This window comes from Monodelphis domestica, chromosome 1 (genome assembly GCF_027887165.1).
Source record: "Monodelphis domestica isolate mMonDom1 chromosome 1, mMonDom1.pri, whole genome shotgun sequence".
Lineage (NCBI taxonomy): Eukaryota > Metazoa > Chordata > Mammalia > Didelphimorphia > Didelphidae > Monodelphis > Monodelphis domestica.
In genome coordinates this window covers 49,267,700-49,282,863 of record NC_077227.1, presented here as the reverse complement: position 1 = coordinate 49,282,863, position 15,164 = coordinate 49,267,700, and the positions used below count along the sequence as shown (strand labels likewise).

At 48.1% G+C, this 15,164-nt stretch overlaps 1 protein-coding gene across 1 annotated transcript in view; it reads left to right on the top strand.

Annotated features, from left to right (window-relative positions):
• SEMA7A (semaphorin 7A (John Milton Hagen blood group)) overlaps nt 1–15,164 on the top strand; it is a 67,136-nt gene that overhangs the window by 29,581 nt on the left and 22,391 nt on the right. Inside the window, exon 2 of the mRNA XM_056798766.1 lies at nt 13,630–13,772. Coding sequence (XP_056654744.1) covers nt 13,630–13,772 — 143 coding nt within the window. The remainder of the gene's footprint in view (nt 1–13,629; nt 13,773–15,164) is intronic.

Sequence of the window (15,164 nt, the reverse complement as noted above, 5' to 3'; positions counted from 1 at the left end):
CTCCCCACCCCCCAATTCCCTGCTTATTGTTCTTCAGTTCAAGTGTGCCGTCACCCTCAGCCTCCTTAAGAGCTGGGATTATAAGGGTGAACCACTGTACCCAGCCATAATTATATTTCTGATATGTGTATGTGTAATTTAATCCTCTGCTAAAGGCCTACCCTAGAACTTTCTTGAGGTAGTGAGCTGATTTGGACTGTCAACAGTGATATCCATGGAATGTGAGTGTTAACAGCTTTTACCAAGCTAGACAAGCTCTGAGTATGACTTGCCAACGGATTGTGGGCCTGTGGCCTAAGGACCAGTCTTGATGGTATGAAGAGGTTTGTTAGGAGATGATTACCACCAAGTAATTGCTTTCTTTGGCTCCAGAAACTCATAAAAATAATAACTAGCATTTATAGATCGCTTAAAGATTTGTGAGGCACTTTACATATATTATCTCACTTAATCTTCATAACAATCCTGTGAGGTAAGTACTGTTATTATTCCCATTTTACAGATGAGGAAACTGAGGCACTATGGTGTGGTACCATAGAAAGAGCAATGTGTTCTAGAATCAGAGGACTTGATTTCTAAACCCATCCTTGGTGTTTACTACCTGAGTGACTTTGAACAAGTCCCTTAATCATCCTGGTCCTCATTTATTTATCTATAAACTGAGGGGATTGGTTTAAATAATCTCTCAGGTCCCTTCCAGCTCCAGGATCCTAAGATGTTATGATTTAGCTTTGCAATCCCAACTCTGATTCTCAGCTGCCCAAGTGACCTTGGACAAGTAAAAGTCTCTTGCAGTCTTGGTTTTCTCATGTACAAAATAAAGGGATTGGATCAGATGGCTTCTGAGTTTTCTTCCATCTCTTGATCTAGGAGTCTAGGGTGTTCAGGGTCAGAGGAAAGCATCTATCAGAGTGCAGAGGGCTTGTGACCAGTATTTGTGAAGGGAGGTCCCATGGTGAAGACATGGATGTTGGAACAAACATGGAGCAGAGGGAGTCCTGGGCTGTAGAAGAGAAGGGCTGAACCCTACAAGAGGGAAGACCCAAGAAAAGATGAATGACCATTGATCTGGACATGGACCCATGGGGCCAGATTCAGAGGCCACTTGGTGAGTTCCAGATTTGATGGTTTGGGGTCCTTTGGTTGGAGTTGGTCATTGGACTTTGGCACCTTCTTCATCATTCATGGAGCAGATGACTACCAACAAGAAGATGGGTCCCAAGTGCTGACCCAATCATCCAGAACATATCTACCATAAAAGAGATAGTGCAGCGCCAAGGGATATCCAAGACAAGAGCCCCAACTGAACCTTTAAAGGAGAACATCACATAGGAATGAAGGGTGACTAGATCCTCCCCAGGATATTCCAAGACAATCCAGAGGAAACTTACTCCCTACTCTTCCAAGCCACTTCTCTCTCAGAACTGTGGAATTTTAGAGTTGAGAGACTTCATTGGCTATCCAGGCTAGACTAAGTGATGAGTTCCTGCCTGGCAACTCCATATCATGAGACGGCCAGCGCCGCTGGTCTCACTGTCCTCTTCCCACTCATCTTCAGCAGCTCACCCCACCCCAATTCCCCCACTTCCCAGCTCCTCCTTCCAGTTTATCTTTCTCTAGCAGAACGTAAGATGCTGAGAGGAGGACATCCTTGTTTTCTTGTTTCTGTATCTCCAACGCGTAGCACATCCCCAGTGCCTGACACATAGTAAATGTTTAATGAATGTTTTATCTGTAACTTTTCTCTCAGCTGCCCACTCCCCCAGTTGCTGAACCTTGTACAAGTCCTTTCATTCTGGGACGTAGAAGGGTCTTGGACAAAGACTAAAGTCAGCTTCCTTAGCTTGTGCCCTAAGCAGTACAGTTGGTGTTCTCCAACAGGATGGGGGTGGGTGGGGAAGAATTAGAGGGGCTTATTAGAGTCTAGAGAGTAAGCATATGCTTATGCCTTTCAAATGGGCACACACATACCGCTAAGCTACCAGGCAAGTGGGCACCTCTCACTTCCTTCTGCACTTAATTTCCATGTTCACACAGTGCTTTTCAGAGGGCTTTCACGTCCATTATTATCTATTAAGTCAGGACAACAACCTCAATCCTTTTCTCCATTTCCCCAAAAAGGCATTCTGGGAAGTGAACTGACCTAGCCCAGACCAGGTCCGAGATTTCTCCTTTCCAGTGCCTTGCCCATCTTACCACCCTACCCAGCCAGAGGTGAGTTTGGGATTTTAGGATTTAGAGCTGGGAGAGACCTTAGAGAAGATCTGGTCTAACCCCCTTTTAAAGAGGAAGAAACAAAAACCCCAGGGAATAAGGTTCACAGATTTTGATCTGACCTTAGCAGTCTTCTGGCCTCATTTTGCAAATGAGGAAACTGAGGCTGATAGAGGTTAAATGATTTGTCTAAGGTCGCATACGACCTGGTTTTGAATGATGATTCTGTTACTATCTGTCTAGTAAGTGACAGAAGCACCATTCGAACCTTGATCTTTTGACTCAAAACCGAACCCTTTCTGTGATACCATGATGCTTTGCAAACCTATTAATGCATCTCATAAAGCCTCCCGGAAGCCCAATGCCCTTCTGGAAACATCCAGAATTTAGACCAGGGAGTGAAAGAGGTAGAGATAATTCATTATTTTGGAGGGGAGAGGTTGGAGGTGTGGGTATAGAGGGGAAGATGCTGACTGTGGGAGAGGACAGGTTAGAGGGTAGGTCCTGGCCTATAGCCACCCTGTGGATCTTCCCCCTTCCCTTCCCCCCCTCCCCATTATTTATTCTGGGAGCTTTTAGCTGCTACTTACTCAGCCACTAATGCGTCAGGTTCAGGAACCAAGGTGGGGGTTGGGGGGGAGCTGTGGTGCCAGACTGTGCTTCTTTTAGACACACTCTGTCCCAGCCAGCAGAGGCCCCAGGGAGAAACCTGGTCCATCAGAACTGGAGGGGAAGATGGAGGGGGGAGGCAAAAGGTGTGTGAGATGGGAGGATGCTTAACAGGAGAAGAGACAGCCATGAATAGCTGGGCCTTCTCAGGAAGTGGGAGGGGCTGGTGGAGGTGATGCTGTAAGAAAGTGAGTTCAAACCTTGAATGAGAGACTTTTTTTAAGCTTTTGTGCCTTTGGACAAATCCCTGACCTGCTCTGAGAATGAGTTTCCTCAGCCCTCCTGGTCTGGGCACATTGGAAAAGAAAAGGAAGAAGGGAAGAAAGGAAAGGATGGAAGGAGTGATGGAAGGAAAGAAGAAAGGCAAGCAGGAAGGAAATGAAGGGATGGAAAGGAAAAGGTTGGGAAGGAAGGAAGGAAAGCAGGAAGGATAGAAGGAAGGAAAGAAGAAAGAAAGAAATGAAGGGTGGAAGGAAGAAAGAGAAAAGGTTTAGAAATGTGGAGTTATTTGTCCCGGGTCATATTGTTAGGAGGTCAGAATAAGAACCCAAGTCTCTTAGTTCCCAATCCAACAGTCCTTCCACTCTGCCAATTCTGACATCAAATTTTACTGACTCTCCATCACCTACAGGGCAAGTTCCATACTCCTTACTAATGTTCTGGAATGCCTCCCTATTGCCTACTCACTCTTTTCAGAGTCTGGTCTCAATCCTCCTTTCTCATCTTCTCTTCTATATTAATATGAACCCTCCAATTCAGCAGTTGGTCTTTTCACTTCTCTAAGAATGTAGCTTGCACCCTCACTGCCTTCTCAGAGCCTTGCTATGCCCTCCCCACTCCCCTCCCCGCTATGGAAAGCCTCTCCATCCTTCCCAACCCTTTGGATTCCTGGGGAGGCAAAAGGGAAAATGGCCAGGAATTTGAGTCTTTGCTCTCTTGACCCGGTCAGAAGAGCCATGGAATGTCAGATCTGGGAGCAGGGGGCACTTAGAATGCCCTGGCTTTAGAGGGGCCCCAGAAACCATCGAGTGGGCTAACTCCCTTCTATTACTATTATTAATAATGGCTAATTTTGATACAGGGCTCTAAGGCTTGCAAGGTGCTTAACACATATTAACTCATTTGCTAGTCATTATCAAGAAGAATAATTAAATAAATTCTATTAATAAGAATACTATGATATTTATATAGTACTTTAAGATTTAGATAAATGCTTCCCAAGCATGATCTCGTTGGGTAATTTGAGGTAGGCATTATGATTGCCCCATTTTTACAGTAGCGGGAAGGAAAGAAAGAAAAAAGAGGGAAGGAGGGGGAGGAAGGAAGGAAGGAAAGACAGAAGGAAGACAAAAGGGCTTGAGAGAAGAGAGATAAAGTCATTTGCCCAAGGTCACATAATTAGGCTGCGGCAGGCAGGGCTAAAATCCAAATCCTGTGAGTCCAATGAAGCTGGACCCCCCCATTCCATCGGGACCGGGGTAGACTGAGGTCCGATAGGAAGGACAGTAGCCGTAAACGCATTGGCCTATTTATTTCAGTGAGTTTTTTAGGTGATTCCTTTCTCTGTGTTTCTAACAGTGAGGTGGAGGGGGTGGGAGGCAGCAGGGATCTAAATTTAATAACTAATAAAAGCCAGCCCCTGCCAGCACCACTACACAGTGATCACAGAGGGCACAATAAGTGTTCAGCAGCAGCAGTAGCAGAGCAGACACCATCTATGGGGCCATTTTCCTTCCTTTCCAGGCTCAGGGTTCCCTCCTTGTTGATGGCGAAGGCCAGGTGGCAGATGTCTGGGGCTTCCCTCCATAACCAAGGGGCTCCAAAGGACACCGGGAGCTCCCTGGCATTTCGGCCCCTCCTTCCGAGGGATGAGGCCAGCTGGGTTTGTTGGACTCAGGGATTTCTGGTTCCCTGTTGCCCTCTTCTTCACTGGGGTTCCAGGCAGATCACCCAGGGTGCCGATGGCAGCCCCCCTCCCCTCCTCATCCCCGAAAGGAACAAAGCGGCTCATTCTTACATTCATCCTGCCGCTGGGTGCTTCTGTAGGGAACAATCAAGCCTTTTGAGCTCTGGCTGACTGGGTGAACAGGGGCCAAGAGCAGAGGGATGAGCCGGGGTCCTTGTTCACTCCTCCCCCCCAAACTGGTGTCATCTCCTGCTTCTCTTGAACATGCCCATGTTGCCTTTCCCGTATCAGCTCCCATCAATCGCTGTTCTTCCTCCAGAAAGCCTTCCTGGATTACCTTTCCCCTTCTATTCCCCTTCCTCTTATGCTGACTGTTGAACCAGGATTCACAGGATCACAAATATAGAGCCAGAATCCAGCCCTCTCATTGGACAAAAAGTGAGGTGCAAGGAACGCGAGGCTGAGCTATTTGCCTAAGACCATTCAGCAAAGTCAGGATTTGAACCCAGATTTTCTGACTTCAGATCCAGCACTCACTCTACTGTGAAACCTGGTTTCTGGTTTTGTCTCAACACCTACAGTTCTTCGACCTTGAACAATTCACTTAATCTCTGTGGGTCTCCATTTCCTCATCAGTGGGGTTAATGATGCCTGCCCTGCCTGCCTCACAGGAGTGTTGTGGGACCCAAAGAAGATAATGGATTTGGAAATGCTATGAAGAATGTAAGGCTCCATTTCCAAGTAGTATTAATATTGTTCCTTTACCCCAAATCTCCTGAGTGGGATGGTCTGCACCATATTCACTGTTATCTGCCAGTGTTCTTGGAGCATGTTGGGATATGAAGCCTGGCTTCATTAGAGAGGGGCTCTCCAAGGTTGGAAATCTATGTATTTTCCACCCTCTGTCTCCATTGGCTAACCCAGGGCTTAGTACCACCTGGGCTACAATCTGTGGCGAGATGGAAGTGCTCCTGGGCTCTAGGCTGGGGGTCAGAACCTCCTTGGGGGAGGGGGAGGGCTTGGGCCACGGGGCAGGCTACAAGGTTGCCCCTATGGTCAGTCACTTCTTAAGATGGGACAAGCTGTAAGAAATGATCTTGGGAAATGGCTCAGCATCTTCCAGACATTAATTCAGCTGTTTTCTCCTGGCTTTAGTGGGGCAGAAGGATGAGCCTACATTTAGTAAGGGCAGGAGGGGGGCCCCTCCTGCAGACAGTCTGGATCCCAGGCCCAGATCCCAGGGGGAGGGTGTCAGGGGGAACTTGTGTCTCAGCTTGGTGACTGTGGATGAAAGTGGAGACGGCAGGGAGCTGAGTCAGGAAACCTAAATCCTTCCAGTCTAATTTTACCCTCCAAGAGGGAAGGAACGAAGGAGCAGAAATTCAGAGCTGAGCTGCCCAGGGCTTCCAATCTGTCAGAGCCCTCAATTTAGGGGCAGACTAGGACCTCCATAGCTGTCCTTGGCTCGGCCACAGAGACCCTGATGCTTCTGTTCTAGGAGTCATCTGAAGACTTAACAGTCTCGTCCGGGACCTCTTGCCCCATTGCTGGAGATTTGCAGAACTTTGAATAAGGGCTGGTGGGGGTTGGGAGCCATGAGACAACTGGCCAGTGACTGTGAGAGTTTTCCTTTTCCTCAATGGCTTTTAGTGACTGACTCAGCTTCTTAGCTCCTATCACCCTCTCACCCAATGAAGGGTGAGGGGATTTGCCCCAGAGCACAGGCTCTTGTGAGAGGTCATTGGTTCAGTTGAAAGACTTGGAATGGGGAAATAGCTGGGTGGCTCAGTGGATTGAGAGCCAAGCCTAGAGATGGGAGGTCCTGGGTTCACATCTGACCTCAGATGTTTTCCAGCTGTGTGACCCTGGGCAAGTCACTTTAATCCCCACTGCTTAGCCCTTACCAGTCTTCTGTCTTGGAACCAATACACAGTATTCAATTTTAAGACAAAAGGTAAGGGTTTAAAAAAAAAGAAAGAAGAAAGATGGGTTGAGAGTCAGAACATCTGAGTTCTATCTAGTCCTGGTGGTTCATTACACTGCTGTGACCTTGGGTAAATCACATAAACTTCCCATGGCCTCAGTTTCCCCAAATGAAAAATGATGGGATTGGACTAGATGGCCTCCAAGCTTCTTTCTAGTTCTATATCTGAGTTCCTATGACTAGATGACCTCTAAGGCACGTGTGGGAAGATGGACCTGGAGTCAGTTAGACCTTAGTTCAAATCCCATCTCAGACAATTTATTAGCTGTGTGACCCCGGCAAGTCGCTTAGGTAATATTTGTAAAATGCCATATGAACAGGAGTTATTATTCTCACTGTCATTGAAGGTTCTTTCTAGCTCGGAATCCTGTGATTTTTATGAGATGAGTCCTACTGGGGTCTAGTGGTCAGTACCTTAAGTGATGTCATTGTAGGAAATGGGAAAATGAGTAGGGGGGAGTTCTAGGAATTGGTATGAGTTACATGTAACATCGGAGCTGGAAGGAATCTTATTGGAGGGCACCTCGTCCAACCCCCTTATTTTTCAGATGAGGAAATAAGGCAGTTTGCTAAGTGGATTCGTCTGTGAGAGAATGGCATTTTGGCAATTTTCATACTTTATAGGTTCTTACTCTATGGTGGGTTTGTGCTAAATGAGAACCAGATGGCACGGGGTTCAGATTGCATCAGCAGGGCCTTGGGTCAGACTTTGGGAGTATCAAGGCTGCAGACAGCAAGGTACTAAAGAAGAATCTTGTCTGTCCAGGCTAGGATGAATCTCTCTGGCCACCTGCAGTTTGATGCTCTGCTAGCCTCAACCCCATGATGAGAGAATCATCTCCAAGATGTCATGGGACCACTGAGGCTCTTAAAGAGACTTTCTGTCCAATAGGGGAGGTGTTAGGGCTTGTGGTCCGGAAGGGTTTGGGGGGTTACCTGCTTGGATACCCTACCTACCTCTACCCCCTTGTCAGTGGAGAAGTTATTGTTATTATTAGCTATGGGGACCAGGCTAGGGTGTCGGCTTTGTTCCTGAGGACTCCAGAGAGACTTAGACTGGTCAGTCCAGACCCCATCTGGGGCTCTCTCTGTCTCTCCCTCCCTCCCTCTCTCTCTGTCTCTCTCTTTCTCTGATTCTCTGTCTCTGTCTGGTTCTCTCTCTCTCTCTCTCTCTCTCTCTCTCTCTCTCTCTCTCTCTCTCTCTCTCTCTCTCTCTCTCTCTCTCTCTCCCTCTCCCTCTCTCTCTCTCTCTCCCTCTCCCTCTCCCTCTCTCTCTCCCTCTCCCTCTCTCTCTCTCTCTCCCTCTCCCTCTCCCTCTCTCTCTCCCTCTCCCTCTCCCTCCTTCTCTCCCTCTCCCTCTCCCTCTCTCTCTCTCTCTCTCTCTCTCTCCCTCTCTCTCTCCCTCTCCCTCTCCCTCTCTCTCTCCCTCTCCCTCTCCCTCTCCCTCCCTCCCTCCCTCTCTCTCTCCCTCCCTCCCTCCCTCTCTCTCTCTCTCTCTCTCTCTCTCTCTCTCTCCCTCTCCCTCTCCCTCTCCCTCTCCCTCTCTCTCTCCATCTCCCTCTCCGTCTCTGTCTCTGTCTCTCTCCTTCTCCCTCCCTCCCTCTCTCTCTGTCTCTCTCTTTCTCTGATTCTCTGGCTCTGTCTGGTTCTCTCTCTCTCTCTCTCTGACTATACGCTTAGTCAGAGCCTATGACTGCCTACAGGCTGTGCTTCCCACCCTCTGCTGAGACCCGATATCCCAGAGGAAAGAGCAATTGTTCCCTCTTCAGAGCTCAGGCTTAGAGAATGAACATGACCTGAGGAAAGGAAGGCTGCTGCTGCTGTTCAGTTTTTTGTCAGTTTTTGACTTTTCATAACTCCACTTGGGGTTTTCCAGGCAAAGATACGAGACTGGTTCATCATTTCTTTCTTCAGCTCATTTTCCAGATGAGGAAACTGAGGCAAACAGGATCACTCAGGTGCTAAGTGTCCGAGGTTATATTTGAACTTACAAAGATGAGTCTTCCTGACTTTGTACCACTATCCAAGGACCAGTCACAATGAGGGAGGGGGGCCACAGGCTGAAAATGGGTCCAAAGGATCCGGGTTCAAATTCTGACTCTACCAATGGATGGCCTGGGTAACATTGGAGTCATTACCTCCCTGGGCTTCAGAGGCTTCCTCTATAAAGTGAAGTGACCTCTCCCATCCCTCATTTACGCCATGACTGATCTTGCCATCTTTTGTTCATAGAGAAGGATTATTCCCATTGCACAGATAAAGAAGCGGGCTCCTGGAGTGAACCCGAGTCGCCCAAGGTCATGAGGCTGGCCAGTTGCAGAGCTGGCACTCTGGACTCTGAGCTCCATCTCTTTGTCCAGATCCTGCCTGCTCAGCTCTCAGCTCAGGCTATATTGCAAAGTGAAGAAGATACATTTTCTCCCCGGAGGGAACAAATCTACCATTTCCTCTTTGGTCAGAAGCTTCCATCTTGCCCAGTCAGCCCTTCTGCTTTTAAAGGCACAGGCAGTCACTCTGGCCCTCCTGGCCCTCCTTCAGGAGCCAGTGACAATGAACCCTCCTCAGCCCACCTGGTGGCCAGCAAGCCTCTCTGGAGGGCCTCCCCGTCTCCTTTTCTTATGCTTGGCCTTGTGGGAGAGCCAGGAGGAGGAGGGGGACCCCAGTGCCTGCCCTCTGGGAGTCTCCAGGCTGGTTGGGGGAACATGCCCAGCCCCTGGCCCAGGGGAGAACATTTGGAGAGCAGCATGAGTCAGGTATTTAGACAGGCTCAGAAAAGGCCAGAGAAGTCAGTGGAGGCTCCCCGGAGGAAGTGGGCCAGGGGAGGGGGGGAAATCTGGAGCTGAGGGAGCCCCAAGACCAGTGCCATCTCCCTGGTGGGCTCCGGTGATGGCTGCCACCCCATCCCGAGGCTCTCCATGATATTCAGTCTGGGCTCTGGAATTCTGGGAAGCTCAGAGACCATTCTGCCCAGGCAGGGGAGAAGGGAGCTGGGCTCAGACAGTAGTTTGGGGGGATGATTGGAGAGGAGGCCTAGAGCCCTGGGGAAGAGCTGAAGGGAGACGGTGGCAACGCTGTCTGGGCCCTCAAGGGGACCCTGAAAAACAGCCCCTCTTGGCCCCCGTTTGCGGGTGGGAGAGGCTTTGACTGTATCCTGACAGAAGCTTCCTTGTTCCCTCACTTAACAGCCTCCGATGGTTCCCGCATCCTACCTCTCCCCTTGCAAAGTGTTTAGGAAGGAAAGTCTGTCTTCCCAGGCTAGAGGAAGTCCTATCTTTTGTGACGCCTCCCTCCTTCCCCCCTCCCCAACTCTTCCCCCATAGTCCATATGTTGTGGGGGAGGGGAGAGGACTTGGGGGAGCATCTGTGGGCAGGCTGGCACCGGCTGCCATCTCTCTGCTTGGCATTCGTGCCGTGGGTACCGTCTGGGCCGGCGGGCCGTCTCCAGGGAGGCTTTGGATAGGAGGGGAGAAGGCTGACAGGCCTTCTGGCTGGCTGATGGGAGTCCCAGAGATGGGAACGAATGCTACATGGTCTCTGCATGTGTTCTCCACATTCCTGGCCTTGGAGCTGGCCCAGGGCTGAAAACTGCAACTGGAAGCCACCAGAGGTCAGGTTGGGTGACTTTCTTTATGGCGCGTGGTGCCCAGCACCCACAGGCCAGGTTAGGCTTGTTCCTCCTTTCCCCTCTCCCTCAAGAATTAATAATGGTTCCCTATTGCCTCTGCCCGACCTTCAAGGCTCCAGCCCCTTCCTCTACTGTTCTCCAACACATTGTCCTTCCCTTCCAGCCAGGAGAGTTCCTCTCTGTTCTCTGTACATGCCAGGCTCTTTCTCACCATTGCGTCTTTGCCTATGCTGTCCTTGCCACTTGGTATGCTGTTTCTTCTCTTCTTTGACTATCCAGTAACTGTTACAAGAATAGTAATCGTGCAATGTGTTTATTTACTTATTTTTATTTTTACCAATTACATGGAATAAATTTCCACACAAGTTTTCTGAAGTTATATGATCAAATCATCTCCCTCCCTCCCTTCCCTTCCCCTTCTTGGAGCTGGCAAGAATTCCATCTGGGATATACGTGTAATATAATGCATATTTATATGGCCTTTTACAAAGTGCTTTCTTCACTGCCATAAGCCAGAATGAGGTTCCCAAAGGTTAAATGACTTGCCCAAAGACACAGAGCTAGTGGCAGATCAGAGGCTCAAACCCTGGCCCCCTGATCACACGAGAAATAACGCGCTCATTCATCCCTGGAGGGGTCAGAAGTGGGATGGGATATCCAGACACAGTGAGAAAATGGCTAGGAAAAGCGCAGAGACTGTCGCTTGAGGACCGCTGATCAGGGATGTCATAGAAGGCATTTCCATCCAGCTAGGGGCTGATCTAATTCTGAGATTCTAAGATGTTGATTGTGATCTCTGTGTGTGGTAGAAAGAGCACTGGGCTGGGTGTCTGGAGATCTCCATTCTAAGCCTGGCCCTGCCATTAACAGTGTGGCCAAGATCCAGCGCTGTCTCCTCTCTGGTCCTCAGTTTCCAAATCTGTAGAACAAAAGGGTAGATTAAATGATTTCAAAGGTCTCTCTCAGAGAGGCAGCATGGTTACTAGATAGCAAGCTGAATCTGAGTCAGGAGGACCTGGGTTCAAATTTTCCTCCTAGTTCCCTTCCTCCTCCTCTTCTTTACCACCATATTTAATCAAGGACAAATTCAGTTATCCCTCAGCCTCTGATAACTCTCAACTCTTATCTATTATCATTTGCTGTAGAGGAAGGGTTAAGAGAATTCCCAAAGCCACTTCCAGCTGTGCCCATGATTCTAATTACTATCAGTTCTTTTTTTTTTTAATTTGGTTGGAATCAATTTATTTCATGTCTGTAAACAAGGTGTTTTGATAGTTATGGCATTTTTGAAATGCATATTAAATCAGATGAGTTGGACTAATTAGTATCGATTCTTGAGGGCCTCTCTTCCCATCCAATGCTTTCCTTGGCAACTCTGAACCCTCATTCATCTGTTTCCATGAACTTGAACAACACTTGAGTCTGAGAACCTTGCTCTGTTTTTATTTTCTTTATTAGTTCTATGGACTTATCACAGCAACTAGTATACACTAAGTGCTTAATACTTGTTTTATCTCATTCCATGGTCACGTATAACTTTCAAGTTCATAGAATCATAGATTTAGAGCAAGAAGGGACCTCAGGCCATCTATGTAGTCTAACCCCCTATTTTTCCAAATGAGGAAACTGAGGCTCAGAAAAAATTAAGTGAATTTTCTAGAGTTTCACAGCCCATAGTTATCAGAAATAGGATTTGAACCCAGTTTTCTTTATCTCTCCAAGTACAATATTCTATCCATTCTACCATGGATGAATATTCTTTCCCCACACACAGGAATGCTTGTTTGCTGAATGATTAGGATGGGAAAAGTGTCAAGAGCCTTGGGAGAAGAGAGATAGTGTGGTAGGATGGAAAGAAGTTGAGCTTTGAAGTCAAAGAACCAAGGTTTCATTCTAGAGGATCTCTGTGGTCTTGTGCCCATCGTTTCCTGACTCTGAGATTTGTCTGGAAGACAATCTGAGAAGAGCTGGAAAGGCTGGTTTCTAAAGATGCTCCTAGTTCTAAATCTGCAGAATCTGAGAGATGCAGCAGTTCTAGGGATCCCAAAGACAGTTTCTTTGTTATGTAACCTGCTGGCTGGAGCTACTATCATTTTTCTCTGCTTCCAGAAGCTAGTGGAATGTCATTGATGAGCCATCCTCAAGGGAGCTTGAATTCCCTTGGTTCTAGGAATTTGTTTTTTTAAAAAATATTTTGAAAACTGCATTGAAATAGAATTGGGTTCCTTTGTAATCCCATGTATTTGATTTAATGCATTAAAAAAAATTCTGAGAGGGCACCTATAGGCTTCACCGTATATTGCCGAGGAGAGTCTGTGACTTGGCCTCTGTAGAACACTTGTATGTAATGTACAGAGTGGTTTGTATGTTGACTTCTCCATGAGAGTGGAAGCTCCTTACAAAGAGATCCTGTTTTCTGTCCCTCTGAATTCCTAGCATTGGGCACATAATGAGTGCTTAATAAATATATACTAATTTATTATAGAAAAAGGGTTAAGAACCCTGGTATAAATTAACATTTTAGATAATATTTGAAATGCACTTAGCACAGTGACTGGTCTATGATAGGTACTTAATAAAATTTTCTTTTCTTTCTTTCCTTCCTTCCTTCCTTCCTTCCTTCCTTCCTTCCTTCCTTCCTTCCTTCCTTCCTTCCTTCCTTCCTTCCTTCCTTCCTTCCTTCCTTCCTTCCTTCCTTCCTTCCTTCCTTCCTGTATCTTTAGACATATCAGGTAAAGATTGTCCCAAGGTGGGACAGTGGTCCCATTAACACTATGCTGGGGTGCTGGAAAAAGGGGTGGGGGTGGGGGGGAGAGAAATATCCCCATATCCTTGGGGAACTAAGTGAAGAGGGATGATGTGACCTCTTCAGGAATGGAGGCAGAACACACACACACACACACACACACACACACACACACACAACTCAACAAAATGAAAATGTGACTGCTGTAGGGCAAACTCCCACAGTACACAAACACAATGATAACTGGGCCAATTAAATTCTCTAAGTAATAAGCAGCTGCCCAATAATCAGATGGAATCAACCAAGGAAGACTTCCTGGAGGAAAGACCTGTGAATAGGGTTCACAAGCATATCTTGGGGAAAAATGGGACTGATATGAGGGGGAGAGAGGACACCCCACCTCTCCTTCCCTTCAGCTTTGGGTTGCTCCATTCTCTGGCCCCCTTTCCTCCCCTAACCCGTCTCTTCTTTGCTGTTCTTTTCAGGGCAGGAGAGCTATAGTTTCCCACAGCCTGAGCCCCACACAGTGCTGTACCACGAGCCGGGCAGTGATTCTGTCGTGGTGGGAGGACGAGGGAAGCTCTACCATTTTGATTTCATCCAGGGGAGAAATGCCTCAATAAAGACGGTAAGGAAAGACTCTGCTCCCTTCCCCATGTCCAGGGCAGTTTGGAACCTCCCCTGCTCACCCCCACATAAGCCTGTGGCCCTCTCCTCAAACTTCCAGAGTCAGGAGGCCCTCTAAGAACTTGGGGTTCTTCTCATTTTCTTCTCTTCCTTCTCTCTCTCCACTCGCCCTCCCCTTCTCTCTCCTTTCTCCCCTCCACCTCTACTCTCCTTCCCTCCTTCCCCCTCTTCCTTCCTCCTCCAGGAAGGGAAAGACCCGATGAATGCTTCTCTTCTAGGCCTCTGCCAAAACCCCCGAGGGTTTCTACAGTTGGTGGGGGAGGGGAAGGTGAAACATCTCACTTCTCAAACCTGGGCCCCTCTGTTCCCTTGGGAGTTGGGAATAGGGTGGGGGTGGAGGTGAGGGTGGGGATGGTTTGGCTTCCCCTCCCTGCTCCATCTGTCATAAATGGTTCCCTGGGAGAAGAGCCCTGAACAATAGGCCAAGTGGAAGAGCCTGGGGGTGGAAACTGCCTGCTATAATTGCACTTAACTAACATTAGCTAATGAGTCCCACCTCTTCTGGTGGAAAAAGGGCCCTCACCTTGGGGGATTGGGCCCTGGGTTCCAGTCTCAGCTTAGTCTGTGACTCATGCTGACCCTCAAGGGATATGTCGAGGAGTGCCTCTGGACCTTAGTTTGCCCCTCTGGAGAATGGGATTGAGCCTTCTTCTTTGGGAGAAAGAGGGAGATCCCCAGGTGTGAATGAGCACTCAACCAAGGAGCTAAAAACTTTTTTGTTAATAGGTCTTCCTGTTTACCTAGGGCACTTTTTTTTTTCCAGAGTGGCTCCAGGGAGGAGATAGCTCTCTTGTTTCCCCTGGAAACCCAGAAAGGAAATTTGGGCTCTGCCCTTTGGGCACTCTGGGGTCTGATGGGGGAGTGAGTCTCAAGGTCTACAGGGAGTCTCAGGTCTGATGAGGAGTTAGGCACTGAGGGGTCTGCTTACAATCAAACAGCAATCAAAAGGAGATGTGAAACCTTGCCTGCTTCCCATTCCCCAGGGATCTCTTCTCTTTCTACACCCCCAGTTAGGTAACTTGTTCAAAAAGTGCCCCTGTGGGTGGTAGCTGGGTAGCTCAGTGGATTGAGAGCCAAGCCTAGAGATGGGAGGCCCTAGGGTCCAATCTGGCCTCAGCTGTGTGACCCTGGGCAAGTCACTTGACCCCCATTGCCTAACTCTTACCACACCTCTGCCTTGGAACCAATATTGGTTCCAAGATAGAAGGTAACAAAAAAAGTGCCCCTGGGGGTAGGGATGAGAAAGTATGCCTGAGATTTAAACCTACAACCCCTAGGCTATATGAGTTCTGACCATCAGATTACCCCATCCTTCCTTGATCATTTCAGTATG